This window comes from Dermochelys coriacea, chromosome 20 (genome assembly GCF_009764565.3).
Source record: "Dermochelys coriacea isolate rDerCor1 chromosome 20, rDerCor1.pri.v4, whole genome shotgun sequence".
Classification (NCBI taxonomy): Eukaryota; Metazoa; Chordata; order Testudines; family Dermochelyidae; genus Dermochelys; species Dermochelys coriacea.
In genome coordinates, this window is record NC_050087.2 from 14,991,241 (window position 1) to 15,007,420 (window position 16,180).

Here is a 16,180-nt window from a genome sequence, read left to right on the forward strand (position 1 = left end):
GCAACGTGACCTATCGGTCATTGCCATTGTTAACCTAGAGACCAGCATAGGAGCATGACTGAATCTTCTCACTCGAGGCTCCATCCTGCCAAGATGATGGGTGTGAGCATGCTTCACTTTAAGACAGCGAGTTGTCCCTAGGGAGTCAATGGGCCTTCTCTTCCCATGAGCAGAAGCGCATGGGCATCTGGAGTCATTCCAGCATTTATTTGGTTTTTGGCCATTGGTCTGGAGACAGGGTACCAGGCGTGTAGGACCAACAGTCTGACTCCATATGACAAAGCTAGGGTGGATCATGAGTAATCTGAATCAATTTGGATTTAATCCATCTCTAATAGAACTGTAAGTTATGGGTTTTTGGATTCTTTTTTTTAAACTGTGCTTACACAAGGCACTGGAGAGGATAAAAACCCTACTGCTAGTGGCAGCTAAATAAATCCTCAGATTTCGCTCCCTTCCCTGGAGTACGGGGGACACTAGGAACTATAGGGTCTGTCTGTGTCCAGCAGCCTCAGTAGAGAAGCCCCTTTACATTCCTTGCTACTGAGTCTTGTCTTTTCTCTACCTAAAAGGATGCTACAAGCTCTGCTGGGAGTGGTCTGTATTTTTGGAGTCACGGGCAGTGTGTTCTATCCCTAACACTGAGCTGTGTGTGCTATAGATGTTTCTATTTATGTAACCCACACACCTCCTGGGTGTGGTGCTCTGTCCCCTCCAATGGCACCGAGACAACTTAGAGAGAGAGATTAATGCATCTGCTGCAGCCTTTGCTAAGGGCCACATGGCTTTTAGCTCATGCATTTAGCAAGGAGGTTCTACGTTTGAGTCCCTGACACGCTCCCACTTGTAATACTGATAGACCCTGGTCGTTGGTAGGCGGGATCGAACTTGGGATCTCTGGAGCTAAATGCATGAGCCTCTCCTACATGAGCTAAAAGCCACATGGCCCTTAGCTAAGGCTGTAGCAAACTCATTAATCTCTCTCTCTAAGTGGTCTCGGTGCCACCAGGAGGTGTATGGATTACATACACATAGAAGGAGCCACTATCTTGTTGCGCTCTGTTCAGCTGACAATTGGCCCCTGTTAATAGCTAGAGGAGATGGGAAGCTAATTGACCATGCACGATATATTTATTGACCATGGGTTCTATTCCTGGCTTGGCCACTGGCTTCCTGGGTCACCCTGGGAAGGCTACTTCCCTGCCCTGTGCCTCCGTTTCCCCATCTGTAAAGTGGGGATAAAGATATTGTACTGCTTTGTAAAGTGCTTGGAGAGCTACTGATGAAACACACTACAGAGGAGCCAGGTAATATTATTAGATAACCCTTTGCCTGCGTGACACCCAGTGGAACCCTGGTGTTTTCTTTCATTGTATTTTTGGTTCCTCTTCATTAAAGAGTCTCTTTAGAAGCTGTCAGATGTGCAGCACAATAAGACGATAAGGTGTAATCCTCTTGTCTTCCTCCTGGTGTTCTAGGCTACCATCATGGTGTTCCAGGCTCTTGCGCAGTACCAGATAGACATTCCGCAGCACAAAGACCTGAATTTGGACGTTTCTATTCTCCTGCCGCGCCGTGCTAGTCCGATAAAGTACAGAATCTTAAATCAGAACGCTCTGGTGGCCAGAACAGCAGAGGTATCGTGCTTCTCTGTGTGATTAGTAGAGACCCCTGATCATAGCGAAAGGGGATTTGACTAGAATCTCCTATCCAAAGCCTTTTGGGAGTGGGAGGGGGATTCAGATTCCTGGCACCAGCTCCAAAAGCATCCACACTTTTGATTCAGATTTTTAAGACCAGAAGGGACCATTATGATCATCTCATCTGACCTTCAGCAGGTCACAGGCCAGAGAACCTCACTCACTAATTTCTGCATCAAGCCCATAACTTCTAGCTGAGCTGTGAGATGTCTCTTAGATAGATATCCAGCCTTGACTTAAAGACTTCAAGTGATGGAGAATCCACCACATCCTGTCAGGCTCTAGGGTCTAGGCAGTCAGGCCTGGTGGTTGGAGCTGGCTGTAGAGTTGGGACTGGGCCAAGGGCAATGCTGAAATCAGGGTCTGGGGACAGGCCATGGGTCAGAATCCACAGACAAGCTAAATCAAGATTGAAGTCAGAGTCCGGATGCAGGCCAACGGTCAAAGCCAGGTTGGAGTCAGTCCGAAGGCCTGGGGGGGGTCAGGAGGTGGATGCAGGCTGGAGCGGGTCTGTAACAGGGCTGGAACAAGGTCAGAGCAGGGCACAGATGAGGCTGAAGTGGGCTGGAACAAGGCTCGGGCATGGCTGGGGCAGGAACAGGAACTGGATCAAGGGCAGGCCAGAACCCTGGGGAGTCTGTAACACTGCAAGGCCGGAGGAAGGTCCCTGGACAACCAGTGGTGTTGTGCAGAGTAACTCGCAGCTCTGATGGGGACAGTGAAATACTTGTGGCTGGGGGTCATCTGGACCAGGACCTGACCAGGGATTGTCACTGCAGGCTCTGTTGGAGGGGGGAGTCACCGCAGCTGAGTGAGCAGCCCTGGGCTGGCTGGGGTTTGCCTCACACATCCTGAGGTAAATTGTTCCAGGGTTAGTGACCTGGACTGTGTGGTTTTGAGCTGAATCCAGAAGTAGGAGGGGATGGGTTGCATTCGGCTTGGCTCTGGAGAAGCAATACGTCTGGAGATCAAAGAGTTACTGCCTGGTAAGTAACCTTTTTTCTCCTTCATGCTATTGTCTCTGCAGAGTCCCCCCAGCCCCTCTGGGCGAGTGGCTGTCAATCTCACCAGCTTCATTTTCTTCATTAGCTTCACTTGCCCTGTCTTTAAATAATAATAATAATTAATAATAATAATAAGGAAGTACAAAAGGAAATTAACCTTGGATCAACTTTACAGACCAAATGGAATGAAGACTTCACTGTGAAGGCAGAAGGAACTGGACAAGGGACCTTAACCGTAATGACGATTTATAACGCAAAGCTACGGGAGGATGAATCTCAGTGTAAGAAGTTTGACCTGAGGGTAACGGTCGAAGAAGCCCGGGGTGGTAAGTAACCACCTGTCTTTTCTCTTCTGAAGCTTGCTGTCAATCCTCAGATCTGGACAAATTTGGCTCAGTTACACCAGTTTAAATCCAGAGTAACTCCATGGGCAGCAGCGGATGTACACCAATGTGTAAACTAATCACCATCTCGGCAATCATATTCTTAAGTTTGGAAAGTATTTTTGTGAAGCTTCTTCAAACTCTCCCGGTCCCCAAGTCCTACAAAATTATACCCATAGGGCAGGCACTTAGTAATATTTCCAGCTACTACATATTCTAAGCTGCAACTAACGCAGGGTCATTCCAGATAAGGGAGCAGATGCTGCCTTCTCTCATCATGGCACTTGTTAGCAGCAGAGTTGGAGCATCAGATGTGGATGGGAACACAGGCCAGCTACTCTGGGTATTGTCTCCCTCTAAAGTAGAGATGAGCCCATTCCAGGAAGTCTGGTTAGAGTCCCAAACTTCCAGTGAACACATTTCCAGACAGCATGGGTGTGAAATCAGCATGGGACAAAAGTCAGGATCTTCAGCACCCAAAAACACAAGCCTCTGCGGCTTGGTCTAAAGGAGCAATTTCCTTTAGCTGTGAAGGAGTACTTGTGGCACCTTAGAGACTAACAAATTTATTTGAGCATAAGCTTTCGTGAGCTACAGCTCACTTCATCGGATGCATTGATGCATCCGATGAAGTGAGCTGTAGCTCACGAAAGCTAATGCTCAAATAAATTTGTTAGTCTCTAAGGTGCCACAAGTACTCCTTCTCTTTTTTGCGAATACAGACTAACACGGCTGCTACTCTGAAACCTGTCTTTAGCTGTGAGTAGCTGATTGTTATAGTTGCTAGGGCTGGTCAGTAGAGGGAGCCATGACCACACATTAGACTAGCATATGATAGAGGGATCCAGGATTTTGGCACCTCTTGTTACAGAAACAGGAGCCAGCGGTAAATTGTTCTGAACTTTCCCACCGGTCCAAGTTCACACCCACGGGTTCTCTCTGTTTCGGTCTCCGCTTTTTGCTAACCTTAGACCATATTTTGTTTGTGCCATCCAGCTGGGAGAGCCTTTTTAGTTTGCGTTCCAGGGATGGGAAGAGTTATTTATGGATTGCTGGAAGGGAGGCGAGGTTTATTGAGGGATTTTTCACACCTAATTTAGGACCTGTTTGATTACTAAGCCATGTTAGTGCATCTAAAAAACAAAAGAGGGTTATTCTGGCATGAAATTTACACTGAGATATTAATTTCTTTTCTCTTCTGCAATGTTTCTAGTTAAGAAGCCGGAAGGAGCAATGCGTTCAGTCTATATTAAAATCTGCATCAGGTGAGAACAATGCCCTTTAACGATAGATGATAAATAGATGGATAGATGCAATGGTAGATGGACAGATGCAAGAGGTAGCTGGAGAATCCTGGGCTATGAATTTTTCTATGGAATGGCCAAAAAAGTTTTGATAAAGCAACTGGAGCTGGTGGAGTGATGGCAAAATCAATGTTCAAGTGATGAATTCTGATCAAAAGGGTATTTTTTCTTCTCCTCATTAGGTTCCTCGGTGTGGTTGATGCCACAATGTCCATCATCGATGTCTCCATGCTCACTGGCTTCTCACCGGACATGGAGGATCTTAAGAGAGTACGTCAGTGAAATCCGAGAACAGGGAACCTAATAAACAATGCAGTGGCTTGGCTGGGGCTTTCAGATAAAAAATCCAAGGCACCAGGTGAATAGTCAGGCTCCAGGGTTAAACCTGGAGGGAGACCAGATGACTCTAAGGATTGGTAACAGCTTTAGGAAATCGCAGTTCTCTCCATCATGGGGATGGCATGTTATCTCCCTTGGGCAGTTTTTGGGGGCCTTTTTGGGACTCGGCTCAGTTTCCTTGAGGATGGGTGTTCACATCTCCATAACTAGCACCACAATTGGTGGGCTCTTTGTTGGCATTCATCGAGGAGATGCCAGGGGATGAATAGGCTATGAGCCCAACGTCCAAATTCACACACACAATCAGGGACCGGGGCAAGTTTTGCAAGTTGCACCGACTGCTTTGAAAATCTGGCCATACAAATCTAGGTCAGTTCAATCCTGCTTTATTGGATAGCAAATTGAGGGGCTGCTGTCATTTGACTGTGCATGCCGGAGAAGACTGCATTTGATACAGTCTCTTGTACAGTGGGGCCAGAGTTTTAAAAAAATGGCTTCCCTTTAGACCCTCTGACCTACATGCTGCAGAGTTATTTGGGCCAGGAGAAGCGTGGATACAGAAAAAGAGGCTGCATGAAAAAGCCAGGCCCCGAAGGAGTCATTGCAGTGAATTGCTGCCCTGGTATAAAATGAGGGTGGATTATTAGGCAAACAAACCCAGGGATATTTCCAGCATTGGTGTTCTCCTCCTGCAGCTGCATAAAATCAGCCAGAATGCCAAACCAGAACGATAGTGTGCCCAGAAGTTGCTGCTTGGCTTGTACTGAGCATGTTCAGTAACATCTACTGACATTGCTGCCCTCACTCTGCCCCCCACTATCTGCAGGTCTGGGTCATCTCTGGCTGTGTACGCAGCGCTTCTGGAGTGCCAGGGCTGAGCCCCGGCACCTCTGGGCCTGGCAGTTCAGAGCCCCGGCACTTCTGGGCTTGCTGCGTCAGTTATGAATGTAAAAAAAAAAAAATTGCTTGAGCCCCAGCGCCTCTTTCATTACAAATGTAAACACTGTGCATACGTACACTGCGGTCACCGAACCTGGGACCTTTATCATGGAAAGCTCAACTGTTTCAGTGAGAGTACCAGCTCCATTAGCTGTGGATAGGGTTGCCAACTTTCTAATCACACAAAATCGAATACCCTTGGCCCGCCCTGCCTAGTCCCTTCTCCAACATCTGGCCCCCCACTCACTCCATCCCCCCTCCCTCTGTCGCTCACTCTCCCGCACCCTCACTCACTTTCACCGGGCTGGGGCAGGTGGTTGTGGTGCAGGAGAGGGCAAGGGATGCGGGCTCTAGGGTGGGGCCGGGGTGAGGGTTTTGAGGTGCAGGAGTGGGTCCGGGCTGGGGCCAAGGGGTTTGGAGTGTGGGAGCAGGCTCAGGGCTGGGACAAGGGGTTGGGGTGCACGAGGTGGTTCACGGTGCAGGCTCCAGCCAGGCAGCACTTACCTCAGGTGACTCCTGGAAGCAGTGACATGACCCTCCGGCTCCTAGGCAGAGGGGCCAGGGGGCTCTGCGCACTGCCTGCACCCACAGGCACCGCCTGTGCAGCTCCCATTGGCTGCGGTTCCTGGCCAATGGGAGCTGTGGAGGAGGCGCTTGGGGCGGGGTTAGTGCGCTGAGCCCTTGTGGCTGCTCCTGCGCCTAAGAGTCGAACATGCCAGCCGCTTCCGGGAGCTGTGCGGACCCAGGACAGGTGGGGAGCCTGCCTTAGCCGCACTACTGACCGGAGCTGCCAGGGTCCCTTTTCGACCAGGTGTTCTGCTCGAAAACCAGATGCCTGACAACGCTAGCTGTTGAGTAAGTAGCAGGCTAGTATCCTCCATGCAGATCCTATCATGGGAGATGTGATCACAAGCACGACACCACTGAGTCACGTAGTGAGATGATGGATTTTTTTCACCCAGCTGCAGGACTTTCACAGAGACGGTGCCTTACCCACAATGCCTCTTGCTTTTCCTTCTTCACATTTAGCTTTCCCAAGGTGTTGACAGATACATTTCCAAGTTTGAAATCGACAAAGCCCCATCCGACAGAGGCAACCTCATGATCTACCTGGACAAGGTAAAGACTTAACAAGGGGCTTCTCTGATCCTGTGTTCATTTCATGGGCCCCCTGCACTCCTAGACAGACCCTGGCATCCCCGCAGACATCAGCAAGTTGACAAACTGCAACTCATGGCCAAATTTGACTCACTGGCTCAGATTCAGGTTTCCAATAGGAACAACTGAATGGGCCAGATCCTCAGCTGGTGTATGTGGATGTAGGTCCATTGACTTTAGTGGGAAATGTAGCATCTGACATGAAGGCTGAATTTGCTTCTCTGTGTCATTCACTTCTTTCCTTGCTCCTTTCACTTCTCTAGTTCTTCTTTCCTCCACCTCCCTCACTTTCTCTTTGCCCTGTTCTTTCCCTAACATCTCCCTTTCTTTTATTCTTTTTCGTTCTCTCTTTTCCATCCAGCCACCCTTCGGCCTAAGCAATCCTGTTATTTCCCCCCCCACCCAGGTTTCACACAGAGAGGATGAATGCCTGCAGTTTAAAGCTCACCAGTTTTTTGAAGTTGGTCTCATTCAGCCGGCATCCGTCACAGTCTACAACTATTACACCATAGGTAACAGATCACAGCTCTCCTCACCATTAAAGGCACCGTGGCTTCAAATTCTGCTCTGGGTTACATTGGTGTCATTACTTCTTGCAGTTACTGAAATACTTGGGTATCATTATCCCCGTGTAACAGAGGGGATACACTGAGATGTTAAGAGATTTGCCCTCAGGTAAGCCCTAGACAGCTAATAGCACAGCTGGGAGCAGATTGCCAGTTCAGAGCCCTAAGTACAGCTTCCGCATACACAGTCCCCTCCCACCACTGGAAATAGAACCCAGGCGTCCTGAATCCCAATCTCCTGTTCTACACTAGCTTACGCTCCCGACTCGACTTTCCCAGATTACTGTACCCCTTTCAGGAGTCTGATTTGTTGTGCATGCCCCAAGTTTCACCTCACTTAAAAATGACTTGCTTACAAAATCAGACATAAAAATACAAAAGTTTCCCTGCCACACTAGTACTGACAAATTGCTGACTTTCTCATTATTTACCATATAATTATAAAATAAATTAATTGGAATAGAAATATTGGACTTGCATTTCAGTGTGAGGCCTGAGCCTGTTTTCACTTGCGAGCCTTGTCATTCGGTGGCTGGAGAGCGGCAGCTGCTGGCCAGGTTCCCAGCTCTCAAGGCAGCGCCGCCGTCAGCAGCAGCGCAGAAGTTAGGGTGGCGTGATCTGATATTGCTACCCTTACTTGTGCGCCGCTGCTGGCGGCAGCGCTGCCTTCAGTGCTGAGCGGCCAGAGAGCGGTGGCAGCTGGCCAGGGAGTTCATGTTCTTTGTGGTGAAGGAGGACTATTTTTTCAATCCTGCTCCCACCCCGCCCCACAATCTCTACTCCCACTCCCACCCGCTCCTGCATTGTTGAATTTTTATCCCGCTCCCGCTATTATGGCAGAGGGACCTGTGGGATCCCAGTCCTGCTGCAGGGCTCTAGAGCCTGTTGTAAAACTAGGCAAATATCTAGATAAGTTAACATACCCCCTGGGGTACTGCTAGGGTATGTGTCCCCCTGGTTGAGAACTCCTGGATTAGAACTCAGGGGTTTCAGACTCATAGACATTAAGTCCAGACGGGACCATCCTGATCATCTAGTCTGACTTCCTGCCCACCTCCCAGTTCCTCCTGTTCTAACATTACCTCATGCTGGAAATATATGGTCACGCTCATCACCTTAACACACCCATGCAAAGGTAGACAAAATAACAAGGGGAACCTCTGACTACAGGCAATAATGATCCTACTGGCCCTCTCCCCCCATTTTACCTCCAGAGGTGAATTTGCTGCTAGCATGATTAAGAGGGTGTCTCCAACAAGCACCAGCCCATCATTTCAAGTTGATGGTTTCCTATAGCTAAGAAAGTCATTCCTACAGACTGCTGCTCCCTTCCCCAGGGTCACCCAGTAGGACTTCTGCTTGAGTAAGGGCTTCAGGGTTGTCTCCCAGGTGCTATAAACTATGGCCGTTGTTCTGCGGGAGGGGTAGTAATCCTTGTCTCTGATCTTTCTCTAGATGACCGGTGCACCAAGTTCTACCACCCATCTAAGGAGAGCGGGCTCTTCAATAAGCTCTGTCATGGGGAAGTCTGCCGGTGTGCAGAAGGTAAGGAGAATTCTGTCTCTGCTTACATCTCTGGTGGGGACCACTCTGTCAGCTTTACCAGCAAACATGCAGTCCCAGAGCCCCCAGCATCAGCCCCCTCAGTCGCTGTTCAGGGCTTCTCCTTCCCTATGGGCTCTGGATGATTCTCACATGTGATACAGGCTCACGGCAGCCAAAGGCAGGATGGTCCCTGAGTTTGTCCCCCAGCCTGGAGCTCTGACTCTTGGCCGGCTGTGTCCCTGCTACAGCACCACCGCATACAGGAATGGTGGGACCAGGGTCGGGATGAGGGCACCCTCAATGGAAATATGTGGGGAATGCACCTACACATAAAGTCATGCACACCTGGGGAGGGCAGGCAAGAGAGGAACCAGAAGGGCCTGCAGGGCCTGGCATCAGGCCAGGGAGTGGAACCCAGAGGGGCTGGAATGGGCCTTGGAGGAGGTAGGAACCCCCGGGACCCACCTTCCTAGTCTGAAGCCTACCCCTCACTCCCACAGAATCTCAATATCTTCCTTCACTCTGTCTCCTATCCCTCCTCCCCTGCATTCGCAAAGGGTTTCCACCCTCCCTGACCACCTACCCTCACCTGTGGTTCCTCCCTTTCTTCTCCAATGACAACCCCACCCACCAATCACAGAGAGCTGGCAGCAGGACGCAGAATTTCTCTTGTCAGCTGGGTGACCGGGAGGGAGCGGGTATTGGAGAAGTCGGTTCCTCCTCTCTGCCGATCCGTGGAGTGGGGCTGCACACATTGAAGCAGGGCAGTCTGGGATGCAGGAGTTGCTGGGTTTCCAGCCATTCCGATGGGGATGCTCCTCCCTGGTTATGAAACTTCTGTGGAAACATACCAGCTGTTTCAATGGTTGGAATCCAGCCTGGGGGGTAGTGACATGAAGTCAGGCACTTCTTTAAAATATCTGGGTCCTCTCATTCCAGGATGCCCATAGCTGGCACCCCTCAGCTCCCCGCTGTCACTTTCAGCACAGAGGCCAAATATTGAATGAGCCATGGAGGCTCCACTCCCCACTGACTCTTAGGAAGGGATCCTCTAGAAGAGGGTGGAGACCCATTGGTGGGGTCCTTGTTCAGTGAGGAGCTTCCTGTAGCCCTGCTGTCTGCCAGGCATACAGAGAGGCATTCAGTCTCCAGATCTGTCCTTCCCATCACCTTTGATTCCCCATCTGCAGCTCCACTAAGTCCCGAGACAAGGCTCCTCCTGGCACTGACCCAGGTAGATATCCATCAGTGCAGAGAGGGAAGATAGCTGTGATTGCCAGGCCTATTTATGGTCCTTGGTTATTTCATATATCCAGACAGAGTTCCTCTGGGCAACATCTACTGATTCCTTTGCAGAGCTGCCTGAGTCTGTCTGCTCAGGATCGCCTCATTTAGATCCTGCAACCTACCTCTCCATCCCTTCTTTCTTCTTTTACTGTGCCCCATAACACAGGTGTTGACTTTTATTTTTCCTGGTGGGTGCTCCACCCCCACTCCGCCCCTTCCCCCGAGACCCTACACTCGCTCTGCCACTTTTTGCCCCTGCTCTGTCCCCTTCCCCGAGGCCCCCTGCCAGCTGCTCTCCACCGAATGTCTCCTGCCAGCCACCAAACAGCTGATCTGCAGCCCCGCCAAATGGCTGTGGCTGATGGGTGCTGAGCACTTCCTATTTTTGTTCCATGGGTGCTTGAGCCCCGGAGCACCCACAGTGTTAGCGCCTATGCCCCATAACGTGATGGGTGGTTGGCTTCATGGCCACTCCCTTGTCGGAGGAGGTGGGCCTATCACTGTTTGGGTTAGCGTGGCTCACCCAGGATTCAAATCGGTGGGCACCTGTGGGTAACTAATAACAGAGCTGAAACTATGGTCTCCCTTGGTGATTCTACCCCATCCTCCTTCCCCATAGAAAGCTGCTTCATGCAGCAGAAGATAGAGGGTCCCATCACCCTGAACAAACGAATGGAGGAAGCCTGCGAACCTGGAGTGGATTATGGTAAATCTGTGATTTGGATCTGCTAAGTCTTTTTCCATGAGGAGAGCGCAGAGACAGGGTTCAGAATTTGATTTGGATTGTAAAGTTTGCCTTTGAGGCTGAATCAGGGGTAAGATCTGTATCTGCTGAGGCAGAAACCTGTTAAGATTTTGGGGCCTTAAACTCCCAGAAATGAACAAGATCAGATGACTGTTTAAGATTCAATCTAACCCTAAGTATTTATCTGCCCCCCATTTCCCTAGTATCTGAGCACTTCACAGTCTTTAACGTGTTTATCCTCACAACCTCCTGTGAGGCAGGGCAGTACTATTATCCCCATTATACAAAAGGGGAAACTGAGGCACAGAGTGACAAAGTGACTTGCCCAAGGTCACACAGCAAGTCTGTGGTGAAGCAGAGAAATGAACCCTGGTCTCCAGCTATCTCCCACACCATGGGACCATCTTTCTCACAGCCAGTTTGGGGAGTCAGTTACACACTGAATTCTTGACAGAAAAGTACTGCAGACCTTCAACTGGTGTTTTGTCTGTCTTCCTTTTTTAAAAGTGTATAAAACCAGGCTTGTTAGAACTGAAGAAGTGGGAGGTTCTGACTACTACATCATGGAAATTTTGGAAATCATTAAAGCAGGTAAGAGGTCCCCTTCTAAAATCAGGGTGCAATTTCTTTGAATGGCCTTTGGGATAAAGGCCTGCATAAGAGCTATTTCTCTTTGCCAGAGGAAGTGCTAAAGCAAGGCTAATCTAGTCTCTTTCTTATCCCCATGCGGCAATAGGTTAATGCCCTGGAGCATGAATTTGCTCAACCCACCGAGGCAGCCATGCCCATCGAGGCAGCCATGCCATGAAAGGGCAGACAAAATAACAGGGGGGAACCTCTCACTGTGTTCAGCCTGGTACAATTGGCCAGTCTCATATGGGCTTTTTCAACCTTCCTCTGAAGCAATTGGCATTGGCCATTGTGGGAGTCAAGACCCCAGACTTGGTGGCCCTTTGGCCTAATCTGCTATAGGGGAGGTAGAGTCTCTCTTCCTCAATGCTGACTTTTATAAATCGATATAAAGACAAAGTAAGCAGGGATCTAACTGAGCTCAAAGCGGGTTCATTCACTGGGAGCTGATATGACTGTTCTAATTATTTGTATTACCTGAGATTAGGGGCCCCTTGTGCTAAGCACTTGACATACCCAGATACAACCCCTGTCTTGACGAGGTTACAGTCTAAATCGACACTGGGTGGATTTATTAGCCCCATTTCACAGGTGGGGAATTGAGTCACAGGGAGATCAAGTGACTTGTTCAAGGTCACACAAGGAGTCTGTAGCAGAAAGAGGAGCTGAGGCCTGAACTCTTTAGGCCAGCCCGGTGCCGCAATCACAAGACGGTCCATCCTGTCTCTAATGACTGCTGGAGCTTCAGTGATTGGTTATCACGGCAGTCGCACTGGGGCTGAATTTGTACTGAAATCTCAAGAGAACATCTAGGAGTCACCTCTTCTCTGTTCCTTTCATCTTCATCCATCTCCTCGTCACTCTGCTCTTATGTGTGACATCTTTTTTCACCCTCCCTCACCCCCGCAGGGACTGATGAAAATCCACAAGGAAAAACCCGCGCATTCATCAGCCACATAAAATGCAGGGAGTCTCTGAGGCTGGAGCGTAACAAAGACTACTTGATCTGGGGACTCAGCACCGACTTGTGGCCCAGGAAAGCTGAGTAAGTAGCCTCCTATGGTTACCCTGAGTTAGACAGTCTCAAGCCGACACGCTCTTAATTAATTACCCTATCAATTTTAGGTACTTATCAGGCCCCCATTACTGTACTTTCTGAGAGCCTCACAATATTGAATGACAGGTTTCAGAGTAGCAGCCGTGTTAGTCTGTATTCGCAAAAAGAAAAGGAGTACTTGTGGCACCTTAGAGACTAACAAATTTATTAGAGCATAAGCTTTCGTGAGCTACAGCTCTGATGAAGTGAGCTGTAGCTCACGAAAGCTTATGCTCTAATAAATTTGTTAGTCTCTAAGGTGCCACAAGTACTCCTTTTCTTTTTAGAATATTGAATGTATTTATTCTCACTATGGGAGGCAGGGCAGCGTTATTACCCTCATTTAATGGATGGATAAACTGAGGCACGGATAGCCTAAGGTCCAGATCCTCAAAGGTATTGAGGCACCTAACTCCCACTGACTGGCCTTAGGTGTCCTCTCCATAGTACCAAAAGGAAGTTTCTGGAGTTGCTGGGAATTTAATCCAGGTTCGCCTCATAGTCTAACCCTGGACAACTATTCCTCACAGGGTCTACCCAACTATTTCACCAGCACAAATCACATTCACAGTGCAATTTCAACCTGCATCCAGCTACAGTTGTTCCCAAATCACTTACGTTTAAAGTTGGTGGAAATATAATTAATTAGGGTAGAAACTGCACCTAGCAATGAGCTTCACCAACAAAGATGCAGCTCACAGAGGCTAAAAATTCCATCCTCATGCTATATATGGAGCATTGCATGCTGGGATCTGTAGTCTCTCTGTAGTCTGAATGTAAGCTGGCTGTTTGGGGAGGCTTGCCCCCGGCCCCGCCCATTCTCCACCCATCCCTCCCACTGGAGCCCCAAGCCCACCACTGCAGCTGCCAGCCCCCCTGCCCCAGACCTGGGCTACTCCGGCCGGCCAGCCTGAGCACCCACAGCCCTGAAGTGTTGGGCACCACGGCCCCAGTGCCCCCTACCCAGAACCGCCGTGTGCTGTGGCCCCCGTGCCCCCAGCCCCAGAGTGCAGTATGCTGTGGCCCCCGTGCCTCAAGCACCACCAGCCCTGGAGTGCCGGGGAGCCCCAGTGCTGCTGGGCCCCTGCACTAGGGGCACCCATCCGCCTCAAGTCCCGAGCCACAGGCCAGCCCGCACTTGCCCCAGCCTCAGCCCCCTTGGGGAAGAGTAGCAGCCTGCATGGGCTGTGGCCAAGGGGAAGCGACGGGAAGCAGGAGGGGGCTCAGGGCAGAGCATGAGTGAGGCCACGCCTGGCTGTTTGGAGAGACTCAGCCTCCCCTGGCCTGCCATACCTGCTGCCCACACCCTTAGGCAAACCTGTCTGCCCTTGAGGAACTGAGCAAACAAATTGGACACATTCTGTGCTTCATTGCTCACCCTTCTGCCTATCCGTCCCAGGCTATCCTACATCATTGGCAAGGACACCTGGATCGAGAAGTGGCCCAACGAGGATGAATGCCAGGAGCCGGATTTCCAGAACCTCTGCCAGGAATTCCTTGAGTTCTCTGAAGCCATGACCATGTTTGGCTGCCCAACCTAAACTTGGACCCAGCTTTCCCTGCGGCCCCAATGGGACAGTGTGAGCTGAGACGGAGCATTACACTCAGGTGGAGACATCTCCACTCAGAGTCCCCATGCTGCTGACTCACCATTAGCCCTCTCCTCTTGGGGGTTTCGCTCTTTTCTTCTTATTGTTTCTATATATATAAAAGGCTGATTTCTTACCCTGGTCTGCTGTGTGACTTTTTACCGATCTTTACATAGTCTGCAATATAGCTTTATAAGTAACCAGCTACTAGGATCATGGGTGCATGAGAAACACCTTAAATTAGATTAGGATGGACAAGCATGAATGGGTGGTTAGATACGCATGGATGGATATTTGGGAAGTGAGCTGTAGCTCACGAAAGCTTATGCTCTAATAAATTTGTTAGTCTCTAAGGTGCCACAAGTACTCCTTTTCTTTCTGTACCTCTGTGTGCCTAGAGTGACCACACAACCCGTTTTGACCGGGACAGTCCCTTTTTTCGGCCCTGTCCCGGCTGGCACCATGGAGGTACACAGACGCTCTCCACCAAAATCCACAGCGCCACCAGATGCCGCTGCAGAACAGAATTCTGAGGAGGTGGAAGGTTTCAGAGTAGCAGCCGTGTTAGTCTGTATTCGCAAAAAGAAAAGGAGTACTTGTGGCACACTCTCAAATAAACTGCGGAACCACCTGATCAACATCCTCTACAGCAAAATAGTCTCTAAAGTGCCACAAGTACTCCTTTTCTTTTTGAGGAGGTGGAAGTAATCTTAGATCAGGAGGCAGCTCCTGCTACCTGTACCTCCTTCTTGCCAGAGGAGAACGTTATGCCCCCTCCACCCACTGCTGGGGAAGATCTGAGGAACTTCCAGGATCTCTTCAAACAAATTACTGACATGCTCCAGATAACCGTAGAGGAGGTCTCTCTTGGACATACCCCACATGTCCACCTCCTCCAACATGGCCCTCCCGATTAACTCAGCACTCACGGAACCTGCCAAGAACATATGGCTGACACCCACTACCATCCATGCTTTAACCCACGGGTTGAGAACTACTGTATTAAAGACGCATTAGAACAGTGGTCCCCGAACTGTGGGACAAGCCCCCCTCGGGGTGTGTGGAGGAACATTCAGTGGGGGTGCGTGTGGCAGGCCCCAGGCTGGCCCCCACCTGGGGCCAAGAGGGAGCACCACCCAGCCCCACTCTGCCCTCACACCAGCTCCGCCCCCATCTGCAGCTCCACTCAGTAGTGGGTGCTCCTTGCAGTCAGCGCTGAACCCACTGTCCCAGCATGGTGCTAAGAAGCAGCGGAGGTGACTCAGTAGCGGGTGTTCTCCTCGAAGGGGCGCTGTGCTGCTCAGGATGCAATGTTTTAGCAAGAAGGCCGAAATCGGAGGGCCTGGCCATGTAATATTTACAGATACCGTGCCACTTTGACAAGAGTCCAGATGTTTGCTCCAATGTCCACTTTGGTATGATTTTATCTCCCTAACTTCCCCCTGCAGTTTCTTTTGCATATGGAATTCGTCTTCACTTCCTGTCCTAAACAGCTGTGTTTACGGTTGGGATTTATCTGGAGTTTATCCCCTGTATGATCCTGCCCCTTTCAGATGAAGCTGCAAGAGTCCAGGCCTTTCACAGTCGATTCAGAGCAGGAGGGGATGAAGGGCTCTGATCTCTTATTGAGATCTGAAACATCTGCAGTTAATCTTTGTGCCGTGCCCAGATACCACTGCGATGGATGCCAAATGAATTCTTGGAGCTACAACGAGAATGAAACAACTTCACAGCTATGAAACTCCACTAAGAGAGAAGAATTATACACTTTTCCCAGGTGGGTAAACTGAGGCACAGAATGCTCATGTGACTCACCCACAACAGGCAGTGATAGAATTAGGAGTGGTAGAACCCAGGAGTCCTGACTCCTGGTCTTTGTGCTCTAAATGCTGGAC

The 16,180-nt window shown here is 49.9% G+C and overlaps 1 protein-coding gene across 1 annotated transcript in view; it reads left to right on the forward strand.

Moving 5' to 3' along the window:
- Positions 1–14,421, forward strand: part of LOC119845779 (complement C3-like) — a 50,774-nt gene extending 36,353 nt beyond the window's left edge. The window contains exons 30-40 of the mRNA XM_038378509.2: positions 1,479–1,637; positions 2,880–3,030; positions 4,301–4,352; positions 4,574–4,661; positions 6,699–6,788; positions 7,234–7,339; positions 8,849–8,938; positions 10,845–10,931; positions 11,478–11,561; positions 12,510–12,645; positions 14,096–14,421. Of these exons, the coding sequence (XP_038234437.1) occupies positions 1,479–1,637; positions 2,880–3,030; positions 4,301–4,352; positions 4,574–4,661; positions 6,699–6,788; positions 7,234–7,339; positions 8,849–8,938; positions 10,845–10,931; positions 11,478–11,561; positions 12,510–12,645; positions 14,096–14,237 (1,185 nt within the window). The 3' untranslated portion in view covers positions 14,238–14,421. The remainder of the gene's footprint in view (positions 1–1,478; positions 1,638–2,879; positions 3,031–4,300; positions 4,353–4,573; positions 4,662–6,698; positions 6,789–7,233; positions 7,340–8,848; positions 8,939–10,844; positions 10,932–11,477; positions 11,562–12,509; positions 12,646–14,095) is intronic.
- Positions 14,422–16,180: the final 1,759 nt, after the last annotated feature.